This window comes from Galeopterus variegatus, unplaced genomic scaffold (genome assembly GCF_000696425.1).
Source record: "Galeopterus variegatus unplaced genomic scaffold, G_variegatus-3.0.2 Scaffold1009, whole genome shotgun sequence".
Taxonomy (NCBI): domain Eukaryota; kingdom Metazoa; phylum Chordata; class Mammalia; order Dermoptera; family Cynocephalidae; genus Galeopterus; species Galeopterus variegatus.
This window is the reverse complement of record NW_007727120.1, coordinates 254,913-269,959: the sequence shown is the minus strand read 5'-3', so window position 1 is coordinate 269,959 and position 15,047 is coordinate 254,913. Positions and strand designations below refer to the sequence as shown.

General features: G+C 42.8%; 1 protein-coding gene across 2 annotated transcripts in view; it reads left to right on the top strand.

Annotated features, from left to right (window-relative positions):
- Positions 1 to 15,047, top strand: part of CLRN1 (clarin 1) — a 40,262-nt gene that overhangs the window by 21,784 nt on the left and 3,431 nt on the right. For both annotated transcript variants that reach the window (XM_008574174.1, XM_008574175.1), the window contains one exon: positions 3,865 to 4,044. In XM_008574174.1, the coding sequence (XP_008572396.1) occupies positions 3,865 to 4,044 (180 nt within the window). The remainder of the gene's footprint in view (positions 1 to 3,864; positions 4,045 to 15,047) is intronic.

Sequence of the window (15,047 nt, the reverse complement as noted above, 5' to 3'; positions counted from 1 at the left end):
TCAGTGTCACGCCCATACCGGACCGGGACCGGCAACGGGATCGCAAACCTCGGTGCTGCGCCCGCACCTCGCTCAGCCAGTGAGTGGGAACCGGTCTGTATGTGGGATCCGAACCCTCGGCGGGAGCGCCACTGCGCTCACAAGCGGCGCACTGTAGCAGTGTGCCACCGGGCGGGCCCTATAAGGACTTTTAAAAACACAACCACAATACCATGAACATAGCCAATAAAATGAATAACAATTATGAAATTTCAACCAATTCCCAGTCTATATTCAATTCTCCTTGTTTACCTCAAAATTGTTTTTATAAATATTTTGTTTAAATCACAAACCATATCCACAAACAATATCCACACATTGAATTTGGTGTCTCTTAAGTTTCTTTTAATTTATAGCAGTCACAGGAATTTTTTATGCATTTGTTTATCCTTTTAATTATTAAAAAAGTACTCGTGTGTTCATTGAATAGATAATGCTTGCAGGACGATAAAAAACAATTTCTTTTCCAAAGAGTACAAAAAGGTACATAGTGAAATGTTCCTCACTTCTCCTCCCCAGAAGCAATGTTACCAGTTTTGTGCGTAGCCTTCTAGAAATAGTACCTGCCTAGACACGCATGCCAGTCCCTGAAGTTGCTGTGGCATGATGGTTCAGAGTGAAGAAAGAGTTCAAATCCTATTCTGCCACTTACTAAGTATACATCTTGTGCACGGCATAGCCTGTGTTTCAGCTTTTAAAAATAGTACCTATCTCGTGGGGTTGTCAAGAGAATTAAATCAGTAAAGTGCTTAAATAATTATTTGTTGTTATATGCATCCACCTTTGGCTTCTCACCAAATGGCAGAATGATGCACACTTATTGTTTGGTTTGTTTTCTCATCTAATATCACATTTTGATAATTCCATACCCTGTTCTTATAGATTTGCTTTATTGTTTGTAATCATTGACTAATATTCCATTCTATGGATGCACTACTGCTAGACGTGGAAATTATTTCCAACCTTTTGTTATTACCAACAAAAAAAAAATGCTGCAATGACTATCCTTGTAATACTTTGTTGGATTCATGTGCAAAAATATCCATAAAATAACCTTTGGAAGGGAAGTCACTGAGCTAAAGGGTATGTACATTTTAATGCTTGAAGATAGATAGATAGATATTGCCTAACTGCTTTGAAGGAGGTTATACCAATTTACACTCCCAAGAAAAATGCACAAGGGTCCCATTTCCCTAGATCCTAGCTAACACAGAATATTGCTAAATGTTTTGATCTTTGTAAGCATGATTTGTGGTAAATGGCTTCTTATAGTTTTAATGTGCATTTCTAGTATTATGAGAAGATAAAGGAGAAGTAGTGCAACCAGACCTCAGCAGTCAAATGACCTAGCCTTGCCATCTGAGTGGGGACACTGCGGTGAACACCATCAGGATCCAAACAAGCCCCTCTGTGTTTATGAGGCGGGTGCTGCCTATCTGATAGCACTAAGCATATTCTCACGTGTAGTGAGTTATATCCAGAGCAGTGAAGGGTTTGTACTGAACCAATCCATCTCCTTCACCTGGTCTCCTCACACGTGGTCAGGAGGGGAGCGTTGTGGCCATGGGACATGAGTTTGCACAGCCGACCATGTCCTCCTCCTTGAAACGTTTTCTTTCTTGTTGACTTCCCTGCTGTCCCACCAATGGATTTGCTCTTAACTCACAAGCTGTTCTTTTGGCTCCCCAGCCAGCTTTTCCCCTCTTCTGTGCTGGTAGTCGTGGGGTGCCCTGGAGCTCCTTCCTGCCCCTTCTCTCCTCTAACTACAGCTTCTCCGTGGGTAACATCCATTCCAATGGCTTTAAATACCAGGGCCAGAGCTAGGGTGATGCCTTGAGGCACCTAGCATGTAAAAGTTAAGGAGACATTCGGGCTCATGCAAGTACAGGGTTGGCCCTAGAAAGTGACTGTCTCCTTACATTTTACACTCTAGGCACCCTGCTTGCTTTACCCTGGTCCCGGCCCTATTGAACACCCCTGTCTTCTCCCTGGACCTCCAGACATGTACATCCTATTTGACCTCTTTACGTGGAGGCCTTAAAGGCAACTCAAACTTAAAATATCTGAAATAGAATTCTTGCACCACTTCTCACCCTGGTGCCCAAACCTGTTCCTTCTCCTTGTCACCTCAGTTAACAGCATCACCGTTTATTCCATTACTCAGGTTATAGTAATTGGGTTAGAATCATCTGGAGGCTTTTCTGAGCTGGATGTCCAGGACAGCTCCTTCCCTCACGTGTCTGGAGCTTCTGCCCCTCCAGGTGACCTCCCTCTCCAGCAGAGTAGCCTGAGCTTCTTGCTTGGCAGCTCAAGCCTTCACGAGCAAAGAAACAGAATCTGCTAGTCCTCTTATAGGTGAGGCCTGGAAATGGCACAATATACTCCTGCTACCATATTCAGGTCACAGCAATCACAGGCCAGTCCAAGTTCAAGGAGATTGAGGAAAAATTTCTTAAAGGGGAAGGGGAAGTGACATGTGTGTAAAGAGGTAAGACATTGATAGTGACCATCTCTTGAGATAAGCTATCACACTTATTTATTTACTTGCTAATTGTCTGCCTACTCCCATTAAGTTATAAGCTCCATGAGACAACAGGGATCTTGTTTATTTCACTTTAGGGCTCTACTTACAACACCTAGAACAATGCCTGGCACATGATAGGTGCTCAGTAAACAAATTAAGCACTTGATAAATATTTGGGAAACTAAAATGGACTAAACTGAACTTCCCCAGATTGGTCCTGCCAGGTTTTCTGAAGGTAAGCATGCTGATGCCTCACCAGATAAAGAGAAATCCCACATTTATACAGCATTTCATTTTTTCTGCAAACAAGAAAAATTTGCCCCAAACACAAAATCTAGAAATAGATTTGGTGTGTTTTCTAGATTGAAAATATTTCTTGTAGCACCAGAAATTATTTTCCCACAGCTTTGTGCTACATCAAAATATTGAAGTTGATTTAAAATACCCTATTCTCTAATCTTGGTGTGGGCTAGAAACCATTTTTGTTTTTGCAACAAAAAAAAAATTATAAAAACCCCCTGATGTCTGAATTTCCCCAGATAGCCCCAAACTTAAAATATCATTACAAGATATTTAAAACAATGATTAATAGATCTGCCACATAACCAGTGCTCTTTTAGACAAGCCCAAGTACAAAATGGCACCATCCACCTCCTCCCCTCCCCTCCCCCGCTCTCTCTTACAAGAAGCCTCATGGTTTCGGAGAAAATGAAACTTTTGGTGTTTCCGCACGCACAGAACTCTCCATTCCCATGACCTAACTCAATCCCCACCCCGGAATTACATCACCCAGCTCTTGGTGCCAACATACCAATATAAGCTCCTACCACCCTATGTTAGTGGCTGTCCCCCATTTTCAGGGCAGCCCTGGGCCATCCTCCATTTTGAGCACAGCCTGGCAGATTTCTTTCTTTAATAAAGCTTGAACGGTACCCAGCATCTTGGCTCACTTTCTTTCAATGATTACTGAGAAATGTCATTAAAGTTTAGTCATCAAAATGTACAGTTTTGGGTTATAAAGCCAACACTTGCTTCTTTAAGTAATTACATATAACCAAAGGCAGAAAAAAAATTCCCTCAAATCCCCCCTTTGCTAGTTTTTACTGGTAAATTCTATAAAATGATTCTATCTTTAAACATCTTCATAAACGCCATATAAGTTAGTAAGTGAGAATGTATTCATCAGAAAGACTTTGTGGTTTTTAAAATTAAAAGTAGAAGAGAGATTTAATTTTTTAAATTATACTTGCAGACTACTGCTAATGAAATTTCTCCTAATCCTTGTTTTGTTTTATCTTCAGTTTTCCCAGATTTGCTCAAAGCGATCCCAGGGAGTATCCACGTCAATGTCATTCTCTTCTCCACAATCCTTATTCTTTTAACCATGGTGGGCACAGCCTTCTTCATGTACAATGCTTTTGGCAAACCCTTTGAAACTCTGCATGGTCCACTAGGGTTGTATCTCTTGAGCTTCATTTCAGGTAAGTACAAAATTCTACCTCTGAAGACAAATGTGCTTTTCAGTGTGTCAAGAGACAATGTACCTAAATATAAATTTACAGTACAAATCATATATATATGTGGATGTTCATTGTAGAACTATATGTAATAGAAAAAAGTGGGGAAATATAATTATTCAACAATAGAGAATTCAATAAATTATGATAGTCTATACAAATGACTATGATGCTGACAGTACATTATATTGTTGAAGATATAATCAAGAGAATGCTTATATCAAAACATTAAGTGAAAAAGCAGTAAGATTTTATAAACATTATGAAGCCAATTTGATTATCCATATATATAAACATAGACATATATACAAAAATATTACATATATCATATATATATTCTCTATACATATATTTATGGACATGGAGGCTAAATATATGTATATGTGAAGGAGACAGATGATAAATAGATACTCCAGTTTGTTGGTTGTGGTTATCTCTGATCAGTGAAACTACGAGTGATGTTTATTTTTGCCAACGCTTAAAAATATATCTAAATGTTCAATAATGTGCCTTTATCTATTCTTAATTAGAAAACTAAATAAATACTGTAAAAAAGTAAAAACCCAGTGTTTTACCCACATATAAATTGCCATATTCAGGCCTGTAAGTACTTTGTGTAACCAAATGTTAGATGTACCTGGACAAGGATAAACTCTAAACCCAGAAATTAGTTCACTGATAGACACATTCTACTTAATAACCAAGGCTGATGAAAAAGAATATAAAATCCAGTGTCACGGGGTGCTTAAAATATACAATATACTTGAAAAAGTTTGTGGAAAAATAAAATTAAAAGATAACATGAATCTTTCTACGAACTTTTTGAAGTACCCTCATATTTGCAAGGAGGAGAAAGACAAAATTTAAACATGTAACTCATATGTAGCCTTTCTTCTACGGGTGGTCTCCAATTTCACCCCATTCCAAACTTGCAAACAGATTAAACACTGTGTCATATTCTTAGGAAGTAAGTAAACCATTGGTAATTTCATGGAGAGATGGAGAGAGATTACAACTCACGCTAGCAAACAAAGCCATGAAAATCCCTACTGGCTGTTTCTTCTCCCCAGAAGTTGCCCTTGGGCTACAGCCACCAGGCAAAGGCCTCTTCTTTCTGTTGACACTATTCACCTTCTCCCACGCAATGCCACTCCAGCCATGAACTTCCATAGATCCCTCTCTATAGAACAAAGCCCTACAGTTAACAGGTGCTCACTTGCCTTACAAGGCAGTATAGCCTCTACGCATTCGAGCACACTTCTTAAGGTCTTTCCCCATCCACACCTTGCTAATCAAATTATTCACCCAACCAAAGCAAGTCTCTCTCTAGCAGGGGTTCTGGTAATATCTTCTCCATATCTATCCCAAGCCTATAATACAGTTCTAAATTGTACAGATAATAATTACCCTATGAGAACAGAATCTAAGTCTTTCTCATCTTTGTATCTCTGGCAAAAATATCCGGCACGAAGCTCTGCACACAGTACACCATTCAATATGAATTTGTTGACGTGAAAAAGCAAGCCCAGGAAGAAGACATTAACTTGGGCACTTAGATGGTACAGGCTGGAGAAATGAGGACACAGACGGGATGGAGTACCATAAAGGAAGGCCAACGGCTTTGCAACCTGGGCAGAAGGGCAAGAGCACAGGTACAAGGTGTAGATGGACAAAAGGGTGATTCAATCGCATGTGAAGGCCAAAGTTAGAAGTGGGAGATGGGATTACTTCCCCCCACCAAACATCCAAAAGCAATCTGGTGGGTGCAGTGGTTTGCTATTTTAGTGATGGCCATTGAATCAACCAAAGTCCAGCTAGAAAACAAAACACACTATTTAAAAAGAGGGAGTATAATGTATGGCAGTGATTCTTAAAGCAGGGTCCCCAGAAGTGCAGCATCTGCATCATCAGGGAACTTGTCAGGAAAGCAGATTCTCAGCCCCACCCCAGACCTTCTGAATCAAAGACTCTGAAGGTGGGGCCCGCCATCTGTGTTTTAACAAGCTCTTCAGGTGATTCTGATGAGAGCTCAAGTTTGAGCTTAGAGAACTGATTAAACAGGTGTTGGAGGACTGAAAAAAACGAAAAGGAGACCCTGAGATCTCAGAGATGGTGATATTCAGAAAGCAGCTACCACCATCCCTAGGGCTTTGGGGACAAACGAAAGAGTCTGGGGTTATCAGAGCCTAGAAGCTCGAGGAGAGGCCCCAGAGCACTGGCCTCAGACCTCGAGGGTAGGCACTGTACCTCTGTTGGACACCATGAGAGGTTTCTGTGAGGTCGGAGAGGGGTTGGAAACTCCCCAATTGCTGCTAGCAGGGAGAAGTGCTATTCAAAGTGGAGGAAGAGGACTCTTGCCCCCTCTCCTGTCCTCCTGGTGCTCACATTTGGCAGAGCCTAATGGCAAACAGCTGACAAGGCAGAACTAGTTTGGGGAGTCCTGACCCACCATCACAAAGCAGAGAAAAGCCGGTCTGAAGCGGAGACACAGCACTTGTTAACGGCTGTGTCCACACTCCAGCTCACACTCCAGCTTCTGAATGAAATGCAGAAGAACAGCCCATTCAGAAGACAAGTTGTTTGACAGTTCCGACAGACGACCACACTCATGTTATTTGAAAAGCGAGATGACTTGGAGAATGCAGAACTTAATCCAAGTCCCAGATCTTATCTAGGCCTTTGGCCAAGTCTAATGCAAGGAGAACCTGAGCACACAAATGCATGTGGGAACCAACAGGCCCTGTGTTTACACTATATTTCATTCAACTTCAAACTTACTGTAAACGCCGGTGCTCACTAAAAGGAAGGAAGGAAAGGGGCCAGCTCCAGATCTGTGTCTTGCAGAGGATAAAGGCCTAGTGTTTCCAGACTATCCAGTGTTTTTAGGGCTCCACTCTTTACATATCGAAATTTTCGATAATTTCTGAAAAACCGCATGACAACAAAACCTGTTTGAAGGTCAGATGAACTGATAGTTTGTGACCTCTGGGGGTAGAGGTCACTCTTGAATTACAGATCACCTCATTCCCCTTAAATCCACATATGGTACATGGAGTTTTGGGAGCATTTTTCTAAAGTTTAATACTCATTCAGACCCCAGCTCTAAACCCTGACTGTATAAGCATGGAGTTCTATAGCCTTTGTCACAAATACTCTAAGTGTGGGCCAGTGCAGCACACTCTCAGAGCCAGGGACTGCACTAGGGGAGCCTTGAGTTGAGGCATGAGTCACGTTCCATAGAAAGACACCAGGGGCAGCTCTCTTCCACTGGTTTCCCCCGTTTCTGTCACCAGTGTGTGCTGCCTAGGTGGCCTCGCTCACACTCAGAGAACCTTCCTCGTTAGGCCGCCTTTCTCTTTTTCTCCTTCCCACTCACCTCTGGGTTCCCCAAGCTTCTCTCTTTCCTTGTGCTGAAGCCTTTCCAGGACCATTTGTTCAGCTGTCTACTTCCTTGCAGGATGGGAGCCAAGCCTTGGCATCCTGAGGCATGAAGAAGGGGGAAAAGGAAGGGAAAAGAGGTCTTCCCGATGATCTATCTGAAACCCTCCACACCACCCACAGTAACAATGCTGTGTGTAAAGCTACGTAACTACCCACAGGGCTAGGGCTCACAGACTGGGTCACACACCCTTCACACGCAGGTCTACGAGTTAGGCCATAGGAAAAGGTCCTGAGAGCCGTGGGTAAAAAATTGATAGGCTTTATTCAGACATAGAAGCAGTCGCCCTAGTAACCTCGCAGGGTGTCCTGAGAAGCACTGTGGATCAGACCTGTTAGTCCTTTATACTTAAGTCATAATCCAGGACACCTGGGTGCACACGAGCAATTACATTAGACAATAGCCAAGAAACTCCTGGGCACACGTGCATATTTACATCAAATGCTCAGCAAGATTCTGAACATCTGAGGGGCCCTGACCATTTTCCTGTATCTTCTCAATACTGTGGGCATCTTTTTATGTCTCCAGACGTGGTGCATGCCAGGGCTGGAGGTAGAAAAGAGAACAATTTGTTGGCTCTGGCCAGAAATGGCTTCAGTCACCACAGCCTGCCGTCTTTATGGCCTAGGATCCTGTTGCCCTCCCAGATCAGATGTTCCTTCCACCCGTATCCCTCAGCCTTCTTCAGGCAACATTTCTGACCATGACCACTGTTGCATGGCACCCATGCAGGTCAGCTAAATTGCTCTTTCTCATCTTGTCATTTATAAACTCATTCTGAGAAGTCTTTTCCCCAAGGTAGGGTTTTAGTAATACCTTGTCTTCCATGGTTCATTTTGGGCAGTGATTTTCTTCCCAGACTGTACATTAGAATCACCTGAAGAACTTTCTAAACTAATGATGCCAGATCTGACATCACACTAATTAAATTGGAGTCTCTGGGGTGGGGTTTGGCACTGGTATTTTTATTTTAGCTCTCTCAGGTGATCCTAATTTGAAGCCAGTGTCGAAGACAACTGATACAGGTGCACATTTTCATTTATTTGGCAAACATGGGCTGACGACCACTCTATGCCATTTTAACAGGCATTAGTGACACCACAGTGAATCAGGCACACAGTCCTGCTGTCGTGGAACTCGCAATTTAGTGGGAAAGTCAAACAAGTGTACCTAAATAATTAAATGATTACAGATCACAATAATTACAATAAAGGTGATAAACAGGTTGCTATGATAGAGAATGAGAGCAAGAATTGGGCTTTACGCAGCAGTTAGGGAAGGCTGCTCCAAATAGTTGAGTTCCAAAGATAAAAAGGAGCTGAGTACCCCCAGAGAACTTGCCAAGTAGAGCAGAAAGCACAGGTGAGAACTCCAGGGAAAGAGATCTTCTTGCGCTAGGAACTAAAAGAAGGCCAATGTGGCTAGGGGGTAGGCAGTGATAGGGAAAAGGCCAAAAAAAAAAACAATGAGGTTTCAGAGATCAGTTGATGTCAATTAATGTCGGAACTTAAAAGCCATGGGAAGTCTTTTAGAATTGATTTTAATTACAATGAGAAGCTTTTCAAAGATTTTAAGATGTCTCATGGCTGATTAATATCTTTAAGAAATGTCTGGAAAAAAGACAATGCTATTGCATTGGAGATGGAGAGAGATGAACAGATTCTAAAAACTTTCTGAAAGTAGATCCAAAATGTTTTGCTCAATTGATAGATAGCGGTGGCATTAATCAAGGTGGATAAGACAAGGGGAAGAACAGGCTTACAGTTTAGGGCAAGAAAGAGGTGGGGAAAGGAACTTATCAGTAGAAATCCAGTGTTTGATCTGGGGCATGTCAAGTCTGAGACACTATGAGATGTCCAAGTGGAGATGTCAAGTAGACAGTTGGATGTATGAGTCTGGAGCTCAGAGAAGAGGTCTAGACGAAATACATAAATTTAGGCATCTTTCATGATATAGGTATTATGCAAAGCAATGAAAATGGATGAGATTATCTAGGGAGATAATAGAGAAAAATTGGCCTAGGACCAATCTCTGAAGAACATCATCAGTTAATTTTTGGGTTGAGGAGGAGGAGCCACCAAAGGACACTGACTAGGAGTGTCCAGAGAGGAAGCAGGAAAACTGGGAGATTGTGGTGTCCCAGAGGCTACAAAAGAGGAATATTTCAAGAGTGCCAGTCAACGTGAGCTTTGTAAAAAGGTAGCCACCAGTGAGAGTGAATGAGGGGGTGTAGTGGATTGAATTATGTCCCCCCAAAACTCACTGAAGCTTGAATTGTGTCCCCCAAGTTTTATGTATTATAATCTTGGTCTCCACTGTGACTGTTGAGGGTGGGAAATCATATTACAGTAATTAGAAGGTGGAGCCTTGAAGAGGTGATTGGATTATAGGACTGTGCAGTAGTGAATGGATTGAAAATGGTCAGGGGCGTGGTTCTCAGGACTTTAAAGAAGAGAGAGGAGAGTCTGCTTCTACTCTCTCTGCTCCACCATTTTCACAATGTAATACTCTGCCATCACTTAAGCCACCACCAAACAAAGCCTTCACCAGTTGTGTTCCCTGGACTTTGGACTTTCCACCTCAGAAACGGACTAATGCAGGGGAGTGCTGGGGGATGTGTGAACAGAAGAAAGGCAGAATGCAGAAAAGAGGGTGAAAAAAAACTTCTCAAGATTGATAACACAGTGCAGGGGAGAGAAAGATGCACACAAATTAAAAAGGCGGAGAAAGGGAACCAAAAAGTGGGGAGCAGTGTAGAAGCAGCTGAACCCATAATTTCAAACTGGAGCACTGACATTTGAGTGCACGCCCTTTGTACATTCAACTCTAAAGGTGTCCCAGTTTGTGGCAGATAGTCTTACCCAGATCTGCATGTCAAAGAGAGTAGACCAGGTGGAAGACTTGCCATGGGTGGGTCGATGGTAGAATGTCCTCATAGCTCAGTGAATACTCTCTGAGGATGACATGAAATGTATTGGCCCAGGCCTTTTGGAGGTGATGAAAACAACTAAAATGTGGACTTATTGCAAATTGTATTAATTAGGTCTTCTCTTACATATAGCATCATGTTCTGAGCTATGCCAAGCAAGGCAAATAGAATTGCTGCCTTTCTTTAAAAAGGAGATGCTCCCAGCATGGGCTTAATTAATTATGGTAATTACAGCTATGGCATGGAACATATATAAACACAGTCAGATATGAAACATGAAGACAGGAAAATAAAGAACAGTACAAAAATAGAAGAATGCTTGCATTTTATATCAGTTTCAGTATTAATAGTACACTGGCCTCTGTATTATGTCTAGGACATATTATTCTGCAATTTGTGGTGGGGAAAAAAGATCTGTATCTTGTTTCCACTTCAGTCCTTTGGAAGAGCTATTGCCCAGGAGTCTAAGAAAGAGACCCAGAGATGTTCAGTCATCAGAGCCACAGAGCCTGATGAAAGATAAAGGATTGACGGTGGGAAAAGCCAACAATGAAAATATTCTACTACTCTCTCAGCATAGTCTTTAGAAATGAGGCCACAAAAGGAAAAGATAAGTAATATTAGACAGTTCATGATGGCAATGGGTAAGGAATTTCATTTTCACATGCAGGACAGCAGCGGAAGGGGTAGAGTGATGTGAGAGGGCTATGTCCCACGTCACTCACTTCGAGGATGCTGTGGGAGGACCGTGTCTAACTTTGCACAGGGCCCAGCCATGACCTTGTGCAAACAGATGCTCAATCTTTTTCTATCGCAATTGCAAGAGACTCCTATCTTATTCAGAAGAGCATTCAGTCTTCCCCTCTGTTTCATTTAGAGCCAAAGCCCAAGTCCTTGCTACAACACCACTTGACGTTTTGATTCCAGAAACACACACAGATGGCTCACCTTTTGTTACTCTGTTTCCTCTCTTCCTCTCTCCACTCAAACTACTCGGTTCCTTTGCATTCACTGTTCCTTCAGCCTCCAATACTCTTCCCTGTGAATATCCACTTCCTCACTCTTTCACTTCCTTCAAGATGCACTTAAATGTTATCTCCTCTATGAGGCCTCCCCTGGCCACTTCTCCCCAATCCTCCTATCCCCCTTCCCTGCTTTCTTTTATTCTCTTTAACACATATCACACTCTGATAGTCTATAGAATGTACTCCCTTATCTTCTGATTGCCTCTCCCTCCATTGTCTCCACCACTGGAGCTCTGTGAAGGAAGGGATTTTTATGTTTTGTTCAGTGCTGTATCCCCAGTGCCCAGGACAGTGCAGTAAGCACCCAATAAATATTTCTTGAATAAATGAATAAAACAGAAGCAGCACTGCGTATTTTCTGGTAACAAATGCCATCCTTCTTTTATGAAAATCAATTCAAATTAGATAAACATTGTGTTTTTAGACCATTTCTTCTTTGCACTAACACCCTTCTCAATAACATGGCATTTGTAAAACTTAGGTTCGATGTGGGCTTTTCAACTCTCCATTACAGAAGACAAAGAACACCCAGCTGCGGTTCTTCCTTTATCTATGTCTGTTCTTTGGAAAGGCGTGACCAAATTGTTTCCCATCACAACCTCAAAATCTACTCCTAGGTATCAGCTTGCTTCACCTGTCCCTCTGCCGCCTATCTAGATGGGAGCCGCAGGTCTCTCGGTTCTTCCTTTATCTATGTCTGTTCTTTGGAAAGGCGTGACCAAATTGTTTCCCATCACAACCTCAAAATCTACTCGTAGGTATCAGCTTGCTTCACCTGTCCCTCTGCCGCCTATCTAGATGGGAGCCGCAGGTCTCTGAAAGAGTGTGGAGTCAGAGCAGCTTCCATTGGGGAAGAAATCATTGCTGGTGACCTCACCTTCAATTACTGACTTTCTAGTGAGATTGTATAATTTCACAGAAAACTAGTATCTATACCTGCAAAGTTGTGGCTTTCCCACCCCATTTATCATCTCTCAAGACTCCTTAAAGAAGGAAATGAACAATTTAACATTCTGTATTGGAAATGGAATGCCTCTAATATTTGTCATCTATGAGAGTTGAAAGATGATGTGTTAGCTTTCTGGAAATGTCGGTTATTACTTTAGATGGAATTGAAATTCTAATTTATTATTTCCCAGATTTTGAGGGTATTTCAAAAAGTTGGTGGAAAAACAGAATTAAAAGGTAATGTGAATCTTTCCGAAAGATTAAGTTAACATTTCAGAGATTTCTTCCCCTTTGAGGACCTAAACCCATAGTTCCCCTGGACACCCCCAGACACTGGCAGGGTGTTCCCACCCATAAAAGCATAGTTACCCTCAGAGTCATGCAGACGTGGAGCAGCAACTCTCCCATTGGCTGTGACTTACGTTCCCCATATTGTAGGGACTGGAGGAGACAGGCACACAGCAGCTGCCTGAAGAGAGTCACAAGTGTGCAGTGTCTAGCTCACTACAAGTGTTTGTTAATTGATCACTCATGGTGTGACAGACCTATAACTCAGCTCTCCTATTCAGCCAGAAATTAGTTCAGTAATCAAAGCCATTAAAAGGAAAAACAAAAACAAAAACAAAAAACGACAGCACCAGCCAGATGGTAGGGAAATCAGACAGATGAAGGGAAGTGGCTGTAAGTCACTGAGTAAGACACTGGGCAGCCAAACCTGGGCCTCATGCCTGGTTACATTCCAGATTCTAGCTTAAGTGAGGCGTGGCAGGCTTTCCGAAGTCCTAGTTTATTCTAACCTTTCTTGTGAGCAGGAGCAGTGTCAGTCAGATGGACAGACACATGGGGAATCTGCCCAAATGGTCCCCACTGCGTTTGAGCTCTTTGTGTACATGGATAACTGGGAAAAAGAGGAAGGAAGCACCAGACCCAATCCTAACATTTGTGAGGCCTCGGGCAAGAGTGTGAATGAAAACCCACATCCACACATCTAAACATTTTAAAGTTCTATGCTAATAAAACTGCTAAATAAAATATGTTCCATCCTTCTACCTGGATGACTATCCCTCCATAAGAACCTGGAAGGCCAGATTCAAATGTAGAATTCTTGGCCCCTGGGAATTTTGTACCTGCATATAGTGACGTGAGCAGAGCCAGCCCGTCTGTCCACTTCCCTTCCCCTGCCTGGCTCCATCACCCATAGTAAAGGCCTCGAGCTTACGTGTGGACATTCTGCTGCATATCTGAGCTCTGACCATGCTCCCTGCCTGAAACGGCTATTCCTCAGCTACCCACAGTTCTCAGAGATCTGCAACGCCAGACACAGAGTCTGCCCTTAGGAAGACTGACCTGGGGAAGACAGCCACTTAGGCCCTGTAAATATGTGAGGGCTATCTGGGGAGGGAATTCCAAGATCCTGGGAGTATGGACTACAATGTGGGCCAGGCACTCCAGATAGTCACATTCCACTGACTTCAAGGATTCCTCATTCTGTGGGGAGAGATCTCTCCACAAGAGGCACAGAGCAGGACCCTCTAAATGTGAGACCAAAAGCAGGAGCCCCTCCTTGTGGAGTCGAGGGTCGTAGTGGAAATGTGCTGATCCCTATTCTCACCATCGTTCACATCCCTTACACACCCCTCTCCACGTTCTTAGCAACCTGGCCACAAAGAGAAACTGTTCACGTGTATCTTTTGGTCCATAAGTCACAAATAGTTATCCTTGATCCCATATCTCTTAAGAGCCACAGACAGAGAGAAGCAAAAATATCGCAAATTCACACTGAGTTGTTTCTCTTCACATCTCTTAGCAGTATATGAAAGGTTGTCAGAGACTTAGGCTGGGTTCCCGTCCTCTGACTCCGAAATGACAAGGTTGACCTCTTGATCAACCCACAGTCCACAGTGGAATCTCAGGCCATCCTCTCTGCTATGAGATGGCACACTGTTTTAGGAGCTTGTGCACTTAGACACTAGCTATGGCAAAAGGCTTTGAGTCTTAAGACACTCCAGGTAACTTTACTTTAGGAATTTGAATGCAGGCTCGCTACCGTGCTGTCTCCTTTACAAAGTAGTATCTTTAAAATATTTAACAGCTTGAAAAGGAAACCAAGCTTAAATTTTCCTTCCAGGCACTGAGGAAATAGTATTTCACTTCTGTCTGAAACTCACCATCTCAGACAAAGAAGGCTCTTATGGTAAAAGCAATGGCATTTTCTCCACAATTTTCAAACGAAAGATAAAGAGAAAACATCACTGCAGCCTTTTTGTTAGGATCTAACAATAAAGGAACAATACAGTTTTGCCAGGGGAGAGCTCTGGTTTTAAGCTCAGAATACAAAAACAGTTAGAATGACAAATTTTACAAAGGAATATTTTCAATTACTATTCTGAGGCTGGTAGGAAGTGAAGTTTCAAGAAATTACCTCATTTTACTGTTTGGAGGTATTTTATGATGGTGATTGAGTTGATGGGGCCAGTCCTATGTGGAATTCTAAAGAAACGTGATTTCACTTTTTCTGCTCATCCTTCTCCCCCCCCCCCCCCCCCCCCCCCCCCCCCCCCCCCCCCCCCCCCCCCCCCCCCCCCCCCCCCCCCCCCCCCCCCCCCCCCCCCCCCCCCCCCCCCCC